At 45.1% G+C, this 20,871-nt stretch overlaps 2 protein-coding genes across 2 annotated transcripts in view; one reads left to right on the forward strand and one right to left on the reverse strand.

The window, feature by feature from the left end:
- Nucleotides 1-837: 837 nt before the first annotated feature.
- SIGLEC15 (sialic acid binding Ig like lectin 15) lies at nucleotides 838-10,148 on the forward strand. The gene is made up of 5 exons (XM_062513987.1): nucleotides 838-889; nucleotides 2,757-3,140; nucleotides 5,920-6,279; nucleotides 8,104-8,168; nucleotides 9,762-10,148. The coding sequence occupies exons 1-5, from the start codon at nucleotides 838-840 to the stop codon at nucleotides 10,146-10,148; spliced, it is 1,248 nt and encodes a 415-aa protein (XP_062369971.1).
- A 515-nt stretch (nucleotides 10,149-10,663) lies between these two features.
- EPG5 (ectopic P-granules 5 autophagy tethering factor) overlaps nucleotides 10,664-20,871 on the reverse strand; it is a 55,051-nt gene continuing 44,843 nt past the window's right edge. The window contains exons 38-44 of the mRNA XM_062512779.1: nucleotides 19,458-19,667; nucleotides 19,172-19,316; nucleotides 17,894-18,136; nucleotides 16,703-16,922; nucleotides 14,803-15,018; nucleotides 13,574-13,688; nucleotides 10,664-12,519 (exon numbers count right to left, since the gene is read on the reverse strand). Of these exons, the coding sequence (XP_062368763.1) occupies nucleotides 12,337-12,519; nucleotides 13,574-13,688; nucleotides 14,803-15,018; nucleotides 16,703-16,922; nucleotides 17,894-18,136; nucleotides 19,172-19,316; nucleotides 19,458-19,667 (1,332 nt within the window). The 3' untranslated portion in view covers nucleotides 10,664-12,336. The remainder of the gene's footprint in view (nucleotides 12,520-13,573; nucleotides 13,689-14,802; nucleotides 15,019-16,702; nucleotides 16,923-17,893; nucleotides 18,137-19,171; nucleotides 19,317-19,457; nucleotides 19,668-20,871) is intronic.

Here is a 20,871-nt window from a genome sequence, read left to right on the forward strand (position 1 = left end):
ACCTCAGGCTGAACCCAGGCAGGGAATTCACACCCCAAGGCTGTTAAACTTAACCACGAGATCGCCATAAGGGAAATGAAAACACCATCAGCTCTGCAGATGAGCAAACTGCATGGTAAATTTGCTAAAGCTAAGCCTAGAAGGAAAGCAGCAAGCATTTGCACAAGGATGCCGGGCAAAAAGAAAGCTGGAATTCATCTTATTTCAAAGGAGGGAATGACTCACTGGGGCCATGTGAGTGTGGACAGAGCACCAGGGAACATCAAACCACTCGTGCACCAGTGAACCTCAGCACAAGTGTCTTCAAAAGAAGAGTGGTTTGGGTTTTTCTTTCTATACCTAGGGATGACAAGACCCAGTGAGCACAAGGGGTGAAGCACAGCTGGTTTGAAGGCTCCAGGTTCAGGCTTCAGGCTCCTTCTCCAGGAAAAGGAGCTGCTTTAAGCTAGGACAGTAAGAGCCTTGCTTTTCACAGGCTCGGGCAGACTGCAAGGATTTCCTCTGGGCTGGTGAGTGGGTAGCAAAAGTCATCCCCTCTTGCCCCATCCCACACATGGTGTGGATATTTGCAGCTCCAGCATGCAATTCCCTCCCTTTAGCTGGAAAATGGTTAATACTGTGATTCCTTCTGGTGTAATTTTCATATGACTGACCACAGAACTATTAATACCTGAACCCAGAGCTGGTTCAGCTGAACAACTCACTGCCTCCACAGAGAAGAAAACCACAACTTCTTCTACCCCTGGAAAAACCTTTTGTGACTGCAAGACCAGCAGCTCAGATGTAAGGAGATGGTTCTGGCTTGCTGATGCCCCTCAGAGGAGAGCACTGAGCAGCATGAGAGAGCTGGGCTTGGTTCTCCTGTGCCTCCTTCGCATCTCCAGGAAGGGTGAGTCCTTGAGCTTGCTGCCAGCCCCTGCCTCATCACAGCTTCTCCTATCTAGTCTGAGTGCCAAGGAACTGCCTGCTGCCACAAACTCTCCAAGAACTGCACTCTCCATCACATTGCCTAAAAGTATCCTGAAATTCCTAGTGCACGTGACAACATTGGGAAAATGCAGGAGAGGTTGTCAGTATGGGATGGAGGGGTGGTTTGCATTTTTCTGTTTTCCTAACTTGAGCAGGAAGTTCATCTAACTTTTCCCCAGCTTTGCCAGGTGGATGCAGCGTTTCCATCCCTGCTCTGCTTCATATTCCTTAGGAGTTATTATGCAACAGGCACAATATTTTCTAGTTCCACTGAGCATTTAAGCTCACATTTAGCTTCAAATATGAGCTTAAATTCCATTAAACTCTATAGAATTTGCTCAGCTTCACTGCCAAACAGCATTTGCCAGAGCAAGGGAAGTGGCTGAGCTGGTCCCCAGCTCTTGCTGTTGTCTTCATGACCTTTCCCACTGACAACCAGCAGTAACACTGACCTGACAAATCCTTTTGGGAGTTACCTTCTGTAAGATGTGCAGCCTATTTGCCTCTCTCTTTCTTATGAGAGCTTCAGTTCCAGGAACAAATGGAGGCTGGATATTAACAAAAGGAATATGAAAGACCTACCATGCTGAGGCTTTAGAGTTAAGGGTAGATTATGCACTGAAAGTTGACAGCTCCCTCCACTCATAACTAGGAAAACTGTGTTTCCATGGAAATGGGCGGAGATGCTAACATTAAAAGCACTTATTTTAAACATTATTTGTCATGTGGAAGGCAAGGGGGGAATTACATATGAAAAAAAAAAAATCTGAAAGTGTCCTTTGCTGAAGATTGAAAACAAAACAAAACAAAAAAAGCTAATCAAAGGGGTGACAGAGAAAAGCAAGTCATACTCAAAAGCACACAATCTACAGTTCTCCTAAAGGTTACAGTGACATGCTAAAAAATAACTAAAACAAGAGCAAATAAGCTAGAAAGCAATAGCAATTACTGTTTTCAGTGCCAGGTCCTTGTGCTCAAAACCCATGAGCTTCATGAAGCTCCTGCAGTGCTGCAGCATTGTTTATTAGATTACCTGGGCTGGAAAAGGTGCCCATACCATTATTGTGCATGACAGGGCAGCACAACTCCAGATCTCAGTAATCAAAATACTGGCTTGGAGCTGACTCCATGTAAATATCTGAACAGAGAACTGGCCCTAGGATGGCCTTTGTCCATTGTGTAACACACAATAGGCTAATACAAGCTGCACTGCCAAGGAGATATTTGTCAAGTGTTATGGACCACAGATACAGGAACAAAAAACAAATCTTACCGTTGAGTCTACAGGAGTAATGTGACAGCTGAATGCCCATATGGTGGAGCCAGCAAGACCAGGGATGGGTGGAACTACTTACAGGATGCTTTTACATTTTACAGGTATTCTTAGCTACTGAGAGCCCCTGAACTAATGAAGTGAGTTTCATACGACAGGAATGTAGGCACAGATGTTTCTGAAGCCACAATCTGCTGCTACAGCTGTTGATAGCAGCAGAACAGTGGGTAGATAGACATGTCTATATATTAAACTGAAAGAGGGGAGATTTAGATTAGATATTAGGAAGAAATTCTTGGCCATGTGGGTGCTGAGGCCCTGGCACAAATTGTCCGAGCAGCTGTGGCTGCCCCTGGATCCCTGGGAGTGTCCAAGGCCAGCTTGGATGGGGCTTGGAGCAACCTGGGATTGTGGAAGGTGTCCCTGCCCATGGCAGGAAGTGGAATGAAATTAGTTTTAAGGCCCCTTCCAGCCAATTCCATTCTGCAGTTCTGTGATCCCTGCTTTCTTGTAGGTGTGCAGAGCAATGGCTGGTCTGTCCATGTCCCATCTGACGTTACTGGAGAGCTTGGGAAGATGGTTATCCTTCCCTGCACCTTCACACACCCCTACAAAACATTTGACCGGGCCCTCACGGCCATCTGGAGGATCAAGGAGCCTTACAATGGCACGGTGATCTTCAAGTGTGTGAGCCAGAGCAGCAGCGAGCTCTGCAGGACTGCCATCAGCCACAGGAACAAGTACAAGCTGCTGGGCAACCCCCGGCACAAGGACCTGTCCATCAGGGTTGACAACCTCACCTGGAGTGACAGTGAGAGGTACTTCTGCAGGGTGGAGCTGGCTGGAGATATCCAGGACAAGTATGAGAGCAGGAATGGGATAAAGCTGCACGTGATTGGTAAGACGGCCTGAGAGGCTGTTGGGGTTTTCTGGGATATTTTTTTCTCCTATTTTCTATTTACGTATGTCTATGTACACAAAGAACAGGAGCAGCTGTCTCAAAGCTTTATTCCATCACAACCATCAGCCTCATTTTACAGAACCAAGCAAGGGAGATGGAACAGCTTCAGCTGCCAGCACAGCAGACCAAGTTCTCTCTGTTACAAAGTCTTTTTAACAACTTTCTAGCCAATAGCAAAATATTAAAAACTGACAAGCGTTTGCTCAGGCCAATTAATAAAGCCACATGTACATCTTGCTTTGAACAATGCTTGCTTGTAATAGCTTAAAAGAATGGATAAAACTTCATTATTAAGCTTACATATTTCTACTATCTTGTTTAATGTATTTTTAAGGCCTATCTCTACACAGCTCACAGCCTTATTGTTTCCTGTCCTTGCATCTTCAGCATTCTTGCATTTCTCACTCCTGAGATTTGCTTTCACACAACTTTCTAACAGTGTTATACCTTTTCTGTTTCCCACAATAGGCAAAGGAAGCAAAGCCACCCTCTAGGGAAGAGTCACAAGGGTGTGGGAAATGGCAAATGGTGGCAGAAGTTTACCTGAGATGGTTTTCCAAAGGCTTTTCTTTCTCCATTATAACTGGGAAAATTCATTGTCCTCCTCTTTCTTCCAATATGAAACAGTGAGGCACAATGCAGGGAAGGGAATGGGAGCAAAACTGGTAAGGAAATGGTGAGGTTCTGGCAGCTGGTGTGAGAGCCCACCAAAAGCTGTGCACCCCACTTTGTGCCTGCAGCACAGGGTCAGGGCAGGCAGCACAGGCAGGCTGGGCTCAGCCAGGCTGGGCTCAGCCAAACTGGGCTCAATGACATCCTCCAGAACATGAACTGGGCAGCCCAGGTGCTCAGCACAAGCTCACAGGTGTTAGCACAAGGGTGGTAACAGGGGATTGGAAAGACAAGATACCTGGTAACCAGGTGCCATAAATCCAAAATCCTCTGGAGCATAAAACACAAAGCTTACCCAGGCCATGAGGTTGGATGGTTTTCCTTCTGAGAGGGAAATTCCTTATGCCTGCTGTGCAGTGTGGGTGTCCAGATGATGAGCTTGGCTGTTCCTTGAGAAGTTCTGCACAGCTGAGGCTCTCCTGCAGTTGCAGCAGCTCCTGAACACCCACACATAGCAGGACCAGGGCAGGGTGGCAGCAACACCTGTCTCTCAGGGGCAGCCTGGATTTTAATCCCAAAGGAATGATGACACACACAGATACAGTACCCTGCTTGGGAATGGGCCCTGGTACTGTGATGCTTAAAAGGCTAATTTAAACATCAAAACACACAGACCCACGACACACAGCCTCAGATTCCTCTTACACTACATCAACCAAGGGGAGCACATGTAATAGGTGGTTGCAAACTCTATTTTTGTTGTCCAGTCTGAAAAAATAATGAATTCCAGCTCTTCTTCTGTGAGAGCACTCGTTTAGTGCCTTTCACTTCCTGTAACACCTTTTTGAACACTTCCAGGGGTGAAGGCTCCACCATCTCCCTGGCTAGCCCCTTCCAATGTCCAATCACCCTTTCTGTGAAGAAATTTCTCCTAATGTCCAATCTGAAAGTGACCTGGTAACTGTGGGGCTGGAAAGAAAATAATCAAAAATAGTTTGTAGATATTTATAGGGAAAAGCAGGTATTTTTCCTATAACTAACCTGCCAAATCTGGCAATCACACAAAAATCACACAAAAGGGTCTATCCATGTGCACTCTAGAGGTCAGAGATCAAAGGAACAGCCATGAAATGCTTGTGCAGAACACTGTGGGTGGCATGTCCTAGACCTAGTGGAGACGCAGCCAAGTCCAAAAAGGTCACCAGCTGCACCTGTGCCTACAATGGTGGGTGGCACTTCACTGCCTCCTGCCACCAAGGAAGGGCACAACAGCTGAAGTTGACCAAAGTTCAGAAAAATGTGTGAGCCATGACTGGGATAAAACAGAGTACACATCCTTGCTTTGCTGGGTGAATCCTTTTGCCCCTCTAGCCAGCATAGGCTGGGTGGGGAAATCTAGGAGAAGAAAATGCCAAGAAAAGCAAGAAAGGAGAGGGCTGATCCCAATATCCATAGAGTCATTAAATAGTTTCTGTTGAAGAGAGTCTTTAAAGCTCATCTGGTCCAATCTCCCTGCCATGGACAATCCCAGGTTGCTCCAAGCACTGTCCAACCTGGCCTTGGAGACTCCCAGAGATATAGGGGCAGCCACAGCTTCTCTGGGCAACCCTCTTTTAAAAAATAATTCCTCCTTACATCAAATCTAAATGTCTACTCTTTTAGTTTTGAAATATCAACCTTTGTCCTGCAACAAGTCCTGCTAAAAATTTTGCTTGGAGCCCCTTCAGGCCCTGCCAGGGGCTCTGAGCTCTCCCTGGAGCCTTCTCTTGTGCAGCTGAGCACCCCCAGCTCTGCCAGGCTGGCTCCAGAGCAGAGGGGCTCCAGCCCTGGAGCATCTCCGTGCCCTCCTCTGGACTGGCTCCAGCAGCTCCACGTCCTTGTGCTGTTGGAGCCCAGGGACAGAGGGACAGAATCCCCCCAGAATACATGTTGGGGGATCAGCCCAGGGCAGGTCCAGCTCTCACCCACTAGTATCCAACTTTACTCTGAAAAAACAACGCTGAGGGTCCATCCACCAAGACCAAAACTTCACTGCAGGTGTTTTGCACCAGGCCTGCCTTTTTCAGCCTGACCCACTTTCTGTGCGCTGTTGCGATTCTCACAGCTGCCCCCAGGATCATTAACATCACGGTCAGCTCCAGCAGGGATCACACCTTCCAGGCTCGCTGCACAGCCGAGGGGGAGCCAGCACCTGCCCTGAGCTGGAGCGGACCCCCCGACAGCATCCTGAGTTCCAGCAGCAACTCCAACCACCGGGTCACCAAGGAGCTGCGGTCCCTGACCCAGGATGGGAAGTACACCTGCACTGCTGTCAACAGCCACGGCAGGGCAGAGGGAGCCCTCTACCTGTACAGGTTCAGAGCATCCCACAGCTCCTCCTTCATGATCCTCGTCTTTGTGCCGCTGGGAATCAAGCTGGTGGTTCTGCTGGTGATACTGAGCTTCACCTTTTTCTACAGAGAAGGTCAGTGTCCTGACTTCTCCTCCATCCCACTGGATGCACAGACAAGTCAGGCAGGAGGGGACTGGGTTTATTTGGAGGGAGGGAGGGAGTGTTAATGATTTTATGATTTTCTGCCCTAGGAGAAAGACAATTCTAGCAGGAAACCTAAGAAGAGCCAAGAGCTCTTGGCTGACCAAGGGGCTTTCAGAAATTCAGAGGGAGCAGGAGTTTCCCTGCGCCCAGGAAGAAATGTTAATAAACCAACAGAAGAGAAATTAGTGGAGAACCCACTGCCTACATAACCAGATTTCTGGTTTTTTGTTTTTTTTTTTTCATTGAAGCAGGCTAATTACAATCTCTTCCCCCGTAGCCCACAGCCAGGGTTCACCTTTGCTGCATCCCACACAAGTTTAATCTCCTGGGATGGGCATTCTCATTTTACAGAGCACCCCTGCCAGTCCCCCAGGGCCTTACCACCCAGTACTTCACAGCATTTGTGAAATCCCACCTTCCAGCCCCACCAAGGCTGTGAGGTCAGGGAGTGCCCAGCATCCAGGATATGAGAACCAGCCCATGAACTGAGGGATACAACAGCCCAAGCAGCCAGGAGGCTGCTGGCCCCCAGCCCTCCAGTGCTGCTGAGTGGTGGCATGGGCAGGAGAGGAGAAAGAGATGTCCCATCACTGTGACTCGTCTGTAGGAACAGTCTGATGTCACACTCATGGAAGCCACCACTTGTCTTGAACAGCAGTAGCTGTCAGACCAAACAAAAATTCTTTGCTCCTTATATTCCAGTGCCCAATTCCCAAGGGAATGGGCCACGTGCCTGTCATCAGCACTTCTTTCCATTCATGGGAGTGCCACAGCCACCCTCCAGTGCAGCTCCCCAGCAGCTCTAGGCCACTCCTGGCTCCCCAGCCTACTCTGACCTCCTTGCTAACCCACATCATCATTTCCACTTCACAGGTCCCCCCTCTGCTCCATCCAGCCTGGACAGGTAAGGATGTCTTACCTTCTACTCTTGTTACCCTGCAGGAGAGTGAGGATGGCCAAGGTGAGAAATGCAGCATGTCCTTGCTCTTGGTAACAATTTTCTGGCTGCTGGGGCAAGGGGAGAGTAGAGCTGATGGTCAGGTGAGCCAGCATGAGGGAACAAGGATGGGACATTGCTGGGAGGAGGTTCTGGCTGGGGTACAGCTGAGAGGGGACCCCAGTGGCATGAGGACAAGGGACTGGGCAGCAGTTTGAAGAGACCACAGCACATGACTCCAGTACCAGCAAAGGGCTGGCAGAAATTTATATGAGCCATAAGCCCAGAGCATGGCTGGAAGACTGCAGACAGCCTGGCAGAGCTGGGGGTGCTCAGCTGCACAAGAGAAGGCTCCAGGGAGAGCTCAGAGCCCCTGGCAGGGCCTGAAGGGGCTCCAGGAGAGCTGGACAGGGACTGGGGACAAGGCATGCAGGGACAGGACACGGGCAATGGCTTCCACTGGCAGAGGGCAGGGATGGATGGGATATTGGGAATTGGGAATTGCTGGCTGGGAGGGTGGGCAGGCCCTGGCACAGGGTGCCCAGAGCAGCTGTGGCTGTCCCTGGATCACTGGGAGTGTCCAAGGCCAGGATGGACAGGGCTTGGAGCAGCCTGGGATTGTGAAAGGTGTCCCTGCCCATGGCAGGGGGTGGGACTGGATGAATTTTAAGGTTCCTCACAACCCAACCCATTCCATGGTTCTGTGATGCCACATTAAACCAGCAATGGATCACCCACCCAAGGGAAAGGTCAGGGATGGGGATTCCTGTGCTGACATTGTGAAATGGAAATCCTCCTCTCCCTCTGCACCCCAGTTTGTAATGGAGCAGAAAAAGTTGCCTCACCAAAGCTGATGAGCTCAGGCAAGTGTGCAGGGAAGGTATGGAGACAGAAAACAGCCCAGCTCAGGTGTGAAAAAAATAAATTAAAAAAATAAACAAACAATTCCACCAAAACCAATCCTCAATCTAATGGTAAAGACTTATCTGAGGTCAAGGATAATTACATCTGCATGGGGCTGTTCCCTTTCTGTTTGAGTCATTTTTTTGTAATACCTCCTTCCTCCTGAGTTACCCCACGTCTCCTTCCCTGACCTTTCCCACGAACAATAGCCATTCCAGCAGGACAGTAAGTGCACTGGGCACAGCCAAAGAAACAAGGAATTTAATCCTACAGTCAACTCTGTACTTTTAGAAAAGCATAAAAAACACAGTTCTGCTGGGTATATCAGGGTATAAACCACATTGTTCTAAAATGTGGGTCTAAACCCTTGGTTGTATTTGCTTAGATACTTACACAGATAAGAAGGCTTAAAGCAAACACTCATATGAGATCTTCCTCAGGAGAGGTTTGTCACAACCTCATGAGGCTCTGGACAGGACAGTAGCACAGTGGATGCTAAAGGTGCAGGAGATTGCTCTGAGTGCTTTAAGATGTAAAAGCTTTAAGGTGCAGAACAGCAGCTGCAGCTCAGACCCTTAAAATCCGTGAGGTGGAAGAGGATGTGACTTGGAGTGCTGCAGACGCTTCCTCTGACATCCCCTGGAGCCCCTGGCAAAGCCCAGAGCAGCCTGAAACCTTTCCCACGTCTCCTCCTGCCAGGCCACAGCAGCCAGAGTGCACCTACGAGAACTGTGACCACAGACCCCAGACCCTGCCCACAGGAGGGACAGCACCCAGGCACAGCTGAGGGGCTGGGCAGGACCCACCTCCACGGATCTCCTTCTCCAGGGGCCACAGAACCAGCCTTGGCCAAGGCACAGGAGGTCAGACCAGCCTCAGGGAGCTGGACCATCTGCAAGGTGCCTTCCATGATGCTGTGAGATCCAGCCCTGCTTCTCCTCACAAGCAAGAGCAGTCTTTATAGGGAAAAGAGAAGAGTGATGGAGCTGGAAGAAAAAAACATGGTCAGTTTTAACCTATCTGTGTGTTTTTCACCCGTATCAGGTATTTAGCAAGCAGGCAATAGTATAAAATTGCCTCTCAGCTTTTTGCTTTGGTGTTTTTCAAACTTCGCTCTGAAAAGTCATTTTCACACTCCACTTCTCCAACCAATCCAAGTGGGCTACTGACCTGACAGAAATCCTAGCTGTGGCAAAACACTACTGGAATTTCTGATGGATTTTCAGTTTTCTTTTTTTAAATAATTATTACTCCTAAACTTCCAGAATAGTTTATTTTAGAGTTCAAAGGAAATCTTAACTTTAAGGAGGCATCCAAGCAAAAACGGAAGATGTTTTCCAAAAACTGGTAGAGCTGAAAGCAGGACATGAGAAGTCTAAACTAGCCTGTGTTCTAACTCTGCTTCAGCTCCTAGTGCCCAGAAACTCAGAGCTTTGTGATAAATGTTCCAATAAACAAAATTGTTGGGTTTTTTTTATAGCTAAAAAAATATTTCTAAACAAGTTCCATTTCTGTGTTACACAAAGGAGTTTAAGGTCTGACTACTCATTTCTTAAATCTCTCTCCTGAGATTAAGTCACTACTACGAAGTGGTAGTGGAAGTCCCAAAGGCCACAAGGTCACAAAGGCCAAGCACAGACAAATCTCCAACTCAACTGTAAACATCCTCCAAGATCAGGTGAATAGTTCCACCTTATGGTACAGAGCAGTATGGGTCAATGTGGAGAGGCAGGCAGAGGCCCAGTATGGCTTAGATGAGGAGGAGGAGGAGGAGGAGGAGAAAGAATTAAGAAAGAGGAGGTGGCTTGAACTGATTTTCATGATAAGTTATAATTACACTGATGGATTTGATGCTCTGTGCAAACATCTCAGTGCAGCAGCTCCAAAACTGTTCCCAAACAATCCTGCTCCTGGTAACAACAACCACACTGACACTGAAATGCCATCAAGTAGTTAAAGTAGGGTCCAAACAGAAGCATCAGACCTCATGTCCCAAAACCAACTCCATTCCCCCTGGTCCTCACGGGAGACTCAAGCACCCACTCAAATCAGTATAAACTGGAGGGACAAAACACAGCAGTGCACCCACCAGGACACTTCTGGTATTCAACTCATCTGGGAGATGTAGGGAATGCCAAAGTCCTACCAGTAAAACTAGAAGGCATAAAAAGTCAATCTGCTGGGCACCACTTGGACTCCCAAGCTCTGGAGTTCACATGTGCACAGAGAACTGCAATACAGGTTCAGACTTCAACCACTGACACGCTGATGGTGAAGCCAGAAGACTGGTCTGTAGGTGACACATAGGGAAATTATGTGTTAATCTGATGTGGATCCTTCTACAAAGTTGAAAACATCACAGTATCTGTCGCCAACTGCTTGATTTTCCATTTTTATTTTGTGTGGTCTGTGCAGACAAAGCATGTTATAAATACAACATTTGTAAAAACTCAACAGCTGAAACAATTCCTCATTTTGAAAGTGCATGTCAAACACGTATTTCTGATTCTTCACATTTATATGCAACTTATCAATAACATTGAACCTAATAAACCCAGTGCTTTTAAGTCTTGGTTGGGGTGGGGGGGGTAGGGGGGGAAGCAGCAGAAAGTATTCCTCCAGACATGAATTTTCCAAAAGAGTCTGTTAAAAACCATGCTGCACTGGTATCTGGTTACTATACAGAGGGATGTACATATATATATTTATTTATAGGCTCGCAGATAGAGCAAAGAACTCTAAGACCACATTAAAATGATGGTGATCCAATGACCCAGCTGGAATAATTAGCAGAACCTGCCAAGAAGGAAAAGGTGATCTGTCCTCTAGCACCAGAACCATAGTTTAAGAGCAACAGCTCAAAACATCATTGACCAGACAGTAGGTAGCACATTTCTATCCCCTATTGACCAGAACTCACGTTTTAACGTGCAACCATGTCAAAACCACAAAGGCACAATTAATGGAGGAAAAGAAAAAGTGATCAGTTCCTTCATAGAGCTGTAGGGACTAGGACTGCAGGACCTTGGGCCAGCTCAAACAGATGACTGATTAAAGGGACATCAAACAAGTACCAGGAAAAATTTGCCTTCTGCTTTTCCTAAACAAAAGTGCATCCAATGATCAGACAAGGCAACAAAACCAGTGATCATTCAGCTGAAACAACAGATTTACAGGCTCATGGTTCATGCTTTGGCAACAGAATTTTAACAAGTGATCACCAAATTTAATACAACAAAAATACCTCTTCAGAGTGTCATCTAAAATCCTGTCATGTCATGTCCAGCCAGGCAGAAGAAAATAAGTTTAAGTGGTGGCTGTTAAACACTTCCTACACAAACAGACTTAAGAATTAAGAAATCCTATTTAACATGATCATAACTGACTGTTCCCCTCTCAAGACATTGGAGATCCAGAACACATGTCTCTGGATTTAAATCCCCTTGAACTTGGCTAGAAGTTACTTGCATTTAATCAAGCAATATAGATGCAGACACTAATAATTAGAAAACAGGAAAATACAATGTTCTTAGTTCACATTTTTGTTGGTATTTACAGAAGTGGGTAAAGATTGTAGGCATGCCTCCAAACTATGGATTTCTGTGGGATAGCAAAAAAGTAAAGATTTAAAATACCATCCTTTCAAATACAGGGATTTCACAAAAATCACTAGACACACACTCATCAGGTAAGACTCAGAGGTATCCTGGTTAAGAAAGTCAAACCTCTTCTACACACAACCCTCCACTCACTTTTGAAGTGGCCTGAGTGATGACATAATGGGAAATAAAAAAAGGCATCAAGCAAAAACTTCAGACACTACAGGATGAGCTGTGCTGTGATTTTTACACCTATCCCCAGGCACCCTTCTCTCCAAAGGGCACCACACACAGAAGATATTCAAGTGCTTTCAAAAAAAAAGAAAGAAGAAATAACATAATAATAAAAAAAACAAAATGCAAGCCACTAAGTGATTCCACAGGCCCAAAAATCAAAAGGAAAGCAAGAAAACCTTGAAGTGGAGAAAACTTGACAGTGTGCAGCTCTTATTCACAGGTCTGACTTAATTAAAGTGGAACTCTGAAGGTAAAAATCATTTGTGCAATAAGGACATTGTTTGTAAACCAAAGCCACCGCCGGTGCCGCTACCGAATGCTGTCCAAAAAATGCACTTCTGGGTACAGTGTGTTCACCAGGAGGGACAGGAGGTTATTGCCATCCTGAAGGCAGTGCTCAGGGTGCTTGATGAACAGAGAGGCCTGGGAGAGCTGCTCTTGGTAATCTATGTATTGTTTGTTGGATGACATGGCTTCGAGAGCACTCAGTGCCTAGAGGGAAAAGGGAAAATTATTTTAGTTTTGTGTATTTTGGTCCATAACACAACACCATCTGCACAATTCCCCTAAAGGATCCTCACCTACTACAGAACCCAGAACAAACAGTAGCAAACAACCATCCCACAAGAGTGTTTCAAGTCAGCTTGTATTTTTAAAGCTGTTCTCTCCCCAAGATCAACACAAAACCTATTAACTGTTTAATGTCCTATTAACACTTCCTAGGATTCTGGAACCCAAACTTTGTCAAGTATCTACTTCATGAGCTCAAGATGTGGTTTCACAGAAATTATGTCAAACTATAAGCTGCAACACACTTGAATCTTCACTTTAGGTTGTTCTTATGAATATACTGACTTTCAGAAAAGTATTGTTTTGCTCCCATTAATAGTATTAAAGTTAGATATTAACTGTCAAGTTAAAAAATTGTATGTAGAGAAGTCTATGTTGGTAGGACTAGCAAGGGCAAACGTAAAAAATAGTTCTGAACAAGTTTAGTTCTTTTTTGAGAGAAATAAGCTGTACCAAGCTACTTTGCTTTGGTTCCTAACCAACTCCTCCTTCCTCTTCTCAAGCACTTACTGAGAGAACACCATGGTCAGTGCACATGCTAAAGGGGGAATGTTTATTTGTCACAGTGCTTTTAAGCCCTGACCTCACATAAACAAATGTCAGTGTGAATGTAGCCCTGTTTTATCATTGAAAAGCAGTGCAAACCACAGCAGCACTGTTTTTTCCTGTTTGTTTTAAATTCCTTCTACCTGCTATGCTCCAAACTTTCTGAAGTCAGGCTTTATAGACCTAAGTTCACCAGCCCCTTTTAAATGTGTAAGATTAAAAAATGGTGTATTCATATTAAGGCAGAACACTGTATAAAGTTTTACCCAGGGTACTTTAGGGCAGAGTCAAACACAAATTTTAGCAACAAGGTGAGAGCAGGATTTACCTTGAAGAAATGCTTGCAGGGACTCTTACAAAGCTCACCCCCAAAAGCTAAACAAGCATACAGAGGGGTCATGTCAAGCAGGCAGAGATGGGCACACCTCACCTGCTGAGCCTTCTGAGACAGTGTGGGCTCTGAGCCAGCCTTGAGGCGCACCTGGCCCTCTGCAGGGATCTGCACCAGGAGGAAGGTGGACAAACTGCGGGCAATGACCCGGAACCTGCACGGGGAGAGCACAGAGGGGCAGGGTGACACCAGATCTGCAAGGCTCAACAGCAGATAAACTGTATGATCTATCCACGAGGTACTTCTTGCATGAGGGACAAAGTAAAAGGCTTGAGAGGACCTATTCCAACACATTAGAGACCATTATCCCAGAACAGTTTGGGTTGGAAGGGACATAAAAGACCATCTTATACCATCCTCTGCCATGTGCAGGAACACCTTCCACAAGACCAAGCTGCTCCAAGCCCCATCCAACCAAGCCTTGAAGACTTCCAGGGGTGGAAGGGGACCCTAGTTTCCCTCGGTATACACACAATAGGATACAACACATACCAGAAGATAATACCTTTACAAGAAATATTGCATCTGCTTCAAACCTAGCTGAAACACTCCTCACCTCATATCTGAAATACTCCTCAGGTGACAGAATGTGAAACATTCCTATCACCCAAATCAAAGGATGAGTTGAATGACACCAAGAATTCAGGGCAATTTGAACAGCACAGCATCCCAGAAGGACTTTATAAACAAAAATTTATGTTTAGGTGCAAGGTTGAATTCCTGTTCCACAACCATTTATGGGGTTCTTTTCTCAGCATTCTTTCCAGAATGGACTTGACACCTAACAATCAAACCTGGTGTCTCTGTTTAGAAGGTGAAGTGAATCACAAGTAAGCACAAGCTTCATTGCACATCTCTCAACAACTTTCCAATACCTCAAGGTCAGGACAGAAATTCCAGTGTGTATGTTTATATACAAAATCTTGGGAAGTCAGCTAAGTAGTTTTCTACAGACCAGGTGGAAATACCTTCCTCTAACAGTCTGCCTACAAACTTTGCTCGTGGTGGACACTAAGTCAGATTTACAACTTCTTTTTCCTTCCTTTTTCACCACAACCTTTGCAGAGGTTCATACTTGCTTCTTAATCTGATTAACATACTCACTGTGCTATTTCAGGCCCAAGGAACATTATAGATCTGGGGGCAATGTGGACTCTGATCATCTTTTAACACTGTGCTGGACCCAGACTGGGCATTCTGCGCCCAGGCTGCAGTTTGTTTAAGGCCGTGACTCAAACCAATTAATCCAACACAGCTTCAGCCCTCACCTGGGTGACAAAGGAGACCTCCTGCCTAACCCAATAGCACCAAGTATTCCAGAAGTGAGCCTCTCTTCAGCCAGCTGGCTCTGCCGGCCCTGGATGGACAGTAGGGTCCGGATGACCGATTCAATCAGAATGGGATCATCTTGCTCCAGCTGCACCAAGGATAACTGCATGGCTTTATGCCACCACAGAAACAGCTTTGCCTCTTCCTTTGCTGAGCTTTAGGCAAAATTTAAAGAAAAAAGCAAGAGAAAAATAAAAATTAAAGAGTCAGATGCATAGGTTAAGAAGTTTATTTCCCTCCTCATTAGGTCCATGAAGAGTTCAGCTTCTTAATTAGTAACAGCTAATTTTATCACATGAGGATAGCACAGCTACACTACCGCACCAGTCATGACACTGCTGTGACTGCTACTGTTACGGATTTGATCCACCAGCTAGCAGTTTTAAGGGCCTGTAACAGGACAAAGAACAGTGCTTCCTTTTAAGCTTTACAACTGGAAATAAATGATACTGCAGTCCTAAGTGGATTTAAACTTGCCTAAGACTTGGCACAAAAGGAATGTAGCTGTATCTCTCATTTGTTCTTTTCTTTACTTACCAGGAAAACTCTTCAGGAAGCACTGGATGCTGTTACCACAACAATTTGGATATTTAATGTGATCCTTGAGAAAAGGAAACATTGAAGCTTTTTGTTGAGTGAAGCCCAAAGTGAAGTTCCCCCTGTGCTATTTTAAATCTTTCCCCAAACAGCTGGCAGTTTAAGTTTACAAGCTCAGATTTTCCACGAAGCACCAGCACGAGTTTCCTGCATCAGACTATCCTCACATTACTCCTCCCAGTCATTTCCCACTGCAGGCAATCTCAGATCTGATGTTTACAGCAAGGTTTAAACTGCTTTATATGGCAGCTTTGATGTCTCCTTCATACCTTGGCAATGAAATTACTACAGTACCTAGCACATTGAAAGTATTTTTTGAACGTCAAGTGACAGTGCAAAGATAATTTTCCCAAATTGTTCTTTTACAGAAAATACAAACATCAACATTAACATGGAAAAATAATAATCAGGTTTGCTAAATCCTGGAAATTTCAGCAGCAACTCTACAGTTGTTACAAATATTAAATATTTTTATTTTGACCCCAAAGCTATTCATCCTTTCCCCTCAGAAGCCAGTTATCTAAGACATTTTACAGCAATACAGCCCACTGACCCTGGGGTTCCCATCAAATCCACTGGCACCAGGTTTGGTTCAGAGCTGCTGCACAGTCCCCATCCAGCAGCTCTCAACACCAGTTCTCAGAGTGCCAGACTGAATATTCAGCACATAACTCATCCCACCTTGTGGACACGCTGGGAAGCGGAACCCAGAATGATCCAGTGTTTGCTCTGAGTCGTTTTAACAGAGCACAGATCTGGGCTGCCACTGAAACCAAGCCTGTCTGACTGAAAAATGACTGAAACTCACTACTTTTCTAGAAGATTAAATTCCTTCTTCCATTTATCCACCACAGCTACCTTCTGTTGGCACTGCAGATGGACAGATCCTGTATTAGTAGATACAGAAGGACAGGCCATTTCATCCAGCACTCTGTTGAAATTAACTTACTTAACCAGGGCTACCTAATTATACCAGCTATACAACTCTAGATAAACTTTAATCCTAATAATAATAATAAAAATAATAGTAATAATAATAATAGTAATAATAGTAATAATAATAGTAATAATAATAGTAATAATAATAGTAATAATAATAGTAATAATAATAGTAATAAAATAATAATAATAATAATAGTAATAATAATAATAATAATAATAATAATAATAGTAATAATAATAATAGTAATAATAATAATAGTCCAAAAGTCCAGGCACATTCAGAAGCTTCAAGTTTCATACCTGGGGTACACTTGCTCCAGCCATTTGCTGATGGTCAGCAGAACTTTCATTTCATTGGTAAGGGTTTGGTCAGTGTTCAGGCATTGCAACAGGTAGACATAGAGGGTCAAGTAACTTCCTAAAGACAGGCACTCCTGCAGGAATTCTTCCATGGTTAGCTCAGGAACTTGGAGAGAAGCAAGTATAGGGCCCCAGCCTAACTCCTGGTGGTGAGGGGAATCTTTGAAGAAAGCAGAAGGGAAGAACAAGAAGCAAGTGAGAAAGCAGCATTTGGTAAAACTCAAGAACCAAGACTACTAATTAAGAGAATCTGGGCTGGTTTAGCTGTTTTTCAGGCAATCAGCATGTCATGCAGCTCTGATGGAGAGAACAGAAAAATTCCACTATCATAGGGCACCTCCTTGAGGTCAAGGTGAGATATTTTCCCAGCATTCAGCCAGGACTAAAATCTGAACATTTTAGCAATGGAATTAGAAGTATTTCCCTCAGGTGTACTGAAATCTTCCACGCAGTGAAATAAATAAAAATGTAGCTCCCTTATGTAAACAGAAAAAAGAAGAAAAAAAAATCATGCACACCACACTTTCAGAGTTTTACCCAGAGTATTTTTTCCTTAAATTAGCCTACAGAACACTAGAGAAGTGGAAAAAATGTCTTCGGTTCTCTTGGGGTGATTTTTTTTAATATAGTCCTCCACTTTAGCTGCAAAAATGGCAACACTACACAGAGAAAATCAGTTTTCACAGAGATGATGGGTATGGATATTAAGGAAACACACAATTAGAGAAGCTGTAAAATCCAAACCACAATCACAGAGCTCCAGAATGGCTTGGGTTGGAAGGGACATAAAAGACCCATCTTATACCATCCCCTGCCATGGGCAGGGACACTCTCCACTATCCCAGCATGCTCCAATCCCCATGCAACCTGGCCTTGGACACTTCCAGGGATGGAGAAGCCACAGCTTCTCTGGGAAATCTGTGCCAGGGCCTGCCCCCCCCGAAAGGGAAGAATTTCTCTCTCATACCCCATCTACCCTTGTGAGAGCATGAAGCCATTTCCACACGGCAGAGGGGCTGGACCAAGGCCATCTTTAATGATTACAACCCAAACTAGTCCATAACTCAGAAGACTTGTGCTCAGTGGCATCGCAGAGCAGCCAGAGGCTGTGAGACAGAGACAGGCTCTTACCGCCACTGAAGTAGGAGGTGATGCAGGCCTCTGTGGTCTCAGCCATGTGGCGCACAGAGGCCAGGCTGTGGCATGCAGCTGTGAGGAGGGGCATGGCCAGCAGCCCCTGCACCCTGCTGTCGATCCACCTGCGCAGGCTGCCCCGCAGAGACTCGGCCGTGGTGATGCTGGAGTTGTTGAGCATCATCAGCGTCTCCGTGAACAGGCTGCTGAGGGACAGGTGGCGCGTCTGCAGATCCATGTCTGCAAGTCACAAACCAGAGAACCCTTTCAGTGAAGAGCCAGTGGAACCCAGGTTCAGCCTCACCACTTTCTGTGGGCACGGGGAAAAGCTCCTTCCTCGTTACACACCCACAGGCAGGAAGAGACACGACCTCTCACAACCATTGATGTGGAGTTCAGCAAGACATGGATTTCACCAGAACTCACAGCTTGACACAGGAACCTCAGGACAGTAAACAGTACTAAAAACAAGATCTAGGTAATCTCGCTACACAATCCTGGGTGTCTGGACAAATTATACAACTAGAGTACACCAGTATATCTGACTTCAACACTGCCAAGTTTTCCTGGCTTTACAATCTAGAACCACTTCCAAGCCACAGGAATATTAAGGGTTGAGAAGGGACCTTAAATATTATCTAGGTTCCGACCCTCCCACCAGAGGCAGGGACACTTTCCCTAGATAAGCTTGCTCAAGGCCTTATCCAAGGTGGGCTGGAGAACTGCCAGGGTTGAGGTATCTCCAGCTTACCTGGGCAACCTGTGCCAGTATCTCACCACCCTCACAGAAAGAACTTCCTCCTAATACCTAACGTAACCTCCCCCAATTTCAATTTGCTTCCATTACTACTAATCCCTCAGGAGAAAGGATTTCTGCTATTCTTCCCTTTAAAAGAGGTAAATGCAAGTAAAATAAAAATTAGAAAAAACCCCAAACCAGCAGATGACAAAGAAATTAATCGCTAAAGCTCCTGTATATCAGCCAGTTTTAATCACAAACATAACCCCTGTTTTTAATGTTGGTTCTGTCACTCTTGACAGCTCTGCTCCATAATTTTTATTGAGCTCTGCTCCATAATCTGCTCAAGATCCATATTTTTGCTTTGTGCTAATATACCAACTATGTATACATCACCAAAGAACCATGCCCTGTTGCATAAGGGAGACATGAAAGTAATGCAAATGATTAAATCATTACAGATGTTCATCAATCCACTCAGCAGAATAAAGGATTTTTACAGCTTTAAAGTAATTTGCCATTTCCTCAACACAAACCTGGGGGATTAAAGATGACTACATCATCTAGCAACTTGGCCATTTCTTGCTCCAAAACTGCAAGGGTTATCTTTCCACTTTGTTCTAAGGTGCTGAGGAACTGAACCACCTGGCGAATGTACGCTCGGCACTTCAGTGTGGCATCCTGTCAAACAAAATTAAAATTCATTGGGGGGGGAAAGAAAAATCACACCTAGAACTCTTTCCATATTCTGCAATATACACAAGCAGAACTTCACAAAAGCCAAGAACAGCATGGAGATGCTCCAGAACTAGTTCAACTCACAAGGTGGATGTGACCATCTGAAGATGCTCCAAAGCCTGCTGAGATTTTCAGGAGCTTCACAATCAGTTCAGCACCAGCATCTTTAGCAAGGATAACAGAGGGAGGATAGTGACTGTTGCAGTAGCTGATGATGCTTTCGTAAGATGAAATGCCCACAAGCTGCCAAGGAAGGGAGCTGGTCTGTCCAAGAAGATTTATGAGTGGAGATTCCTGAAGATTTAAAGACATGACTTTAAGCTACACCTTCTTTGCAGTTTTCAATTCATACTCACAGTACTCAATATTGGAAGGAAGCTCTGGCTTCAGAATTTGAAGGAGATGGAACTGAAAACCCAATGAAATAGATGACCTTCGGGAGTCTTTCCAAAAAGCAATTCCTTACTCAAGCAGTAAGCTAACATGTATTTCATCTCTAGCATTTGCAGAACTGTATTTAGACTGTTGCAGCAGCTCTAACCAAGTACAAAAGTTTGAAAAATGTTAAAATTCTCCATGTAAACATGTAAAAACAGCTAGAAAGATATAGAGACCCTTCAAGTTAAAGTCACTTCAGTACAGGTTTAAAAGGCATTAAAATATTATTTTTTAAATTGCATTAACTTAAGTTCACATGAGAAACTGTGTTCCTCAGTCTTCCATTTAGTGAACCATCCACCAGCCTGGAGGACTCCTCATGTGCTTATTCTCATAAATATCACCCTAAACAGCACAGCAGCCCCACAGCTCACACAGACAGTGCAAGTCAGCAGATGGAAAAGTCTCTTTGTCTATGAGCAGCTCCCATCTATTCTTAAACACCTGCAGTGAAAAAGAGACCCCTGGCCACAGAAAAACACCAGCTGGTATGGAGCTGTGTCAGAAGTTTAGACTGGTGTCAGGGAAAGGTTCTTCCCCCAGAGGGTGCTGAGCACTGCCCAGGCTCCCCAGGGAATGAGTACAGCCCCAGGAGAGTTTGGACACTGCTCCCAGGGATGCACAGGGTGGGATTGTTGGGGTATCTGTGCAGGGCCAGGGGCTGGACTCAGTGATTATTTCCAACTCAGCATATTCTACATTCTACCATATGTTTCTATAGGTTTTAGAATGAACAAATACTGGAATTGTGGTGACAATCCAGAACTAACCCAAATGACTTCTACAGGAATGTGACATTGGTACAACAAGTACTCCTCAAGCTGCTCATGCCCTGGAACACAGGGCTGAGAAAGTTTGACATTCAGATCAAGGTGTCACAGAAGTGCTCTGGGAGGCAAAAATCTCCTGACACTGTCAGTTTAACACAGTGCTGGAGGGAAGAAGGGAATTCCTGAGGCTGACTCACACCATGTGCAAACGGCTATCTTCTGAAGCTTGAGAAGATTCTGATAAGCAAACACATTAAGGTCAAAGCACATGAACTCTAGTAATTTTCCTA

The sequence above is a fragment of the Cinclus cinclus genome, chromosome Z (genome assembly GCF_963662255.1).
Source record: "Cinclus cinclus chromosome Z, bCinCin1.1, whole genome shotgun sequence".
NCBI lineage: Eukaryota > Metazoa > Chordata > Aves > Passeriformes > Cinclidae > Cinclus > Cinclus cinclus.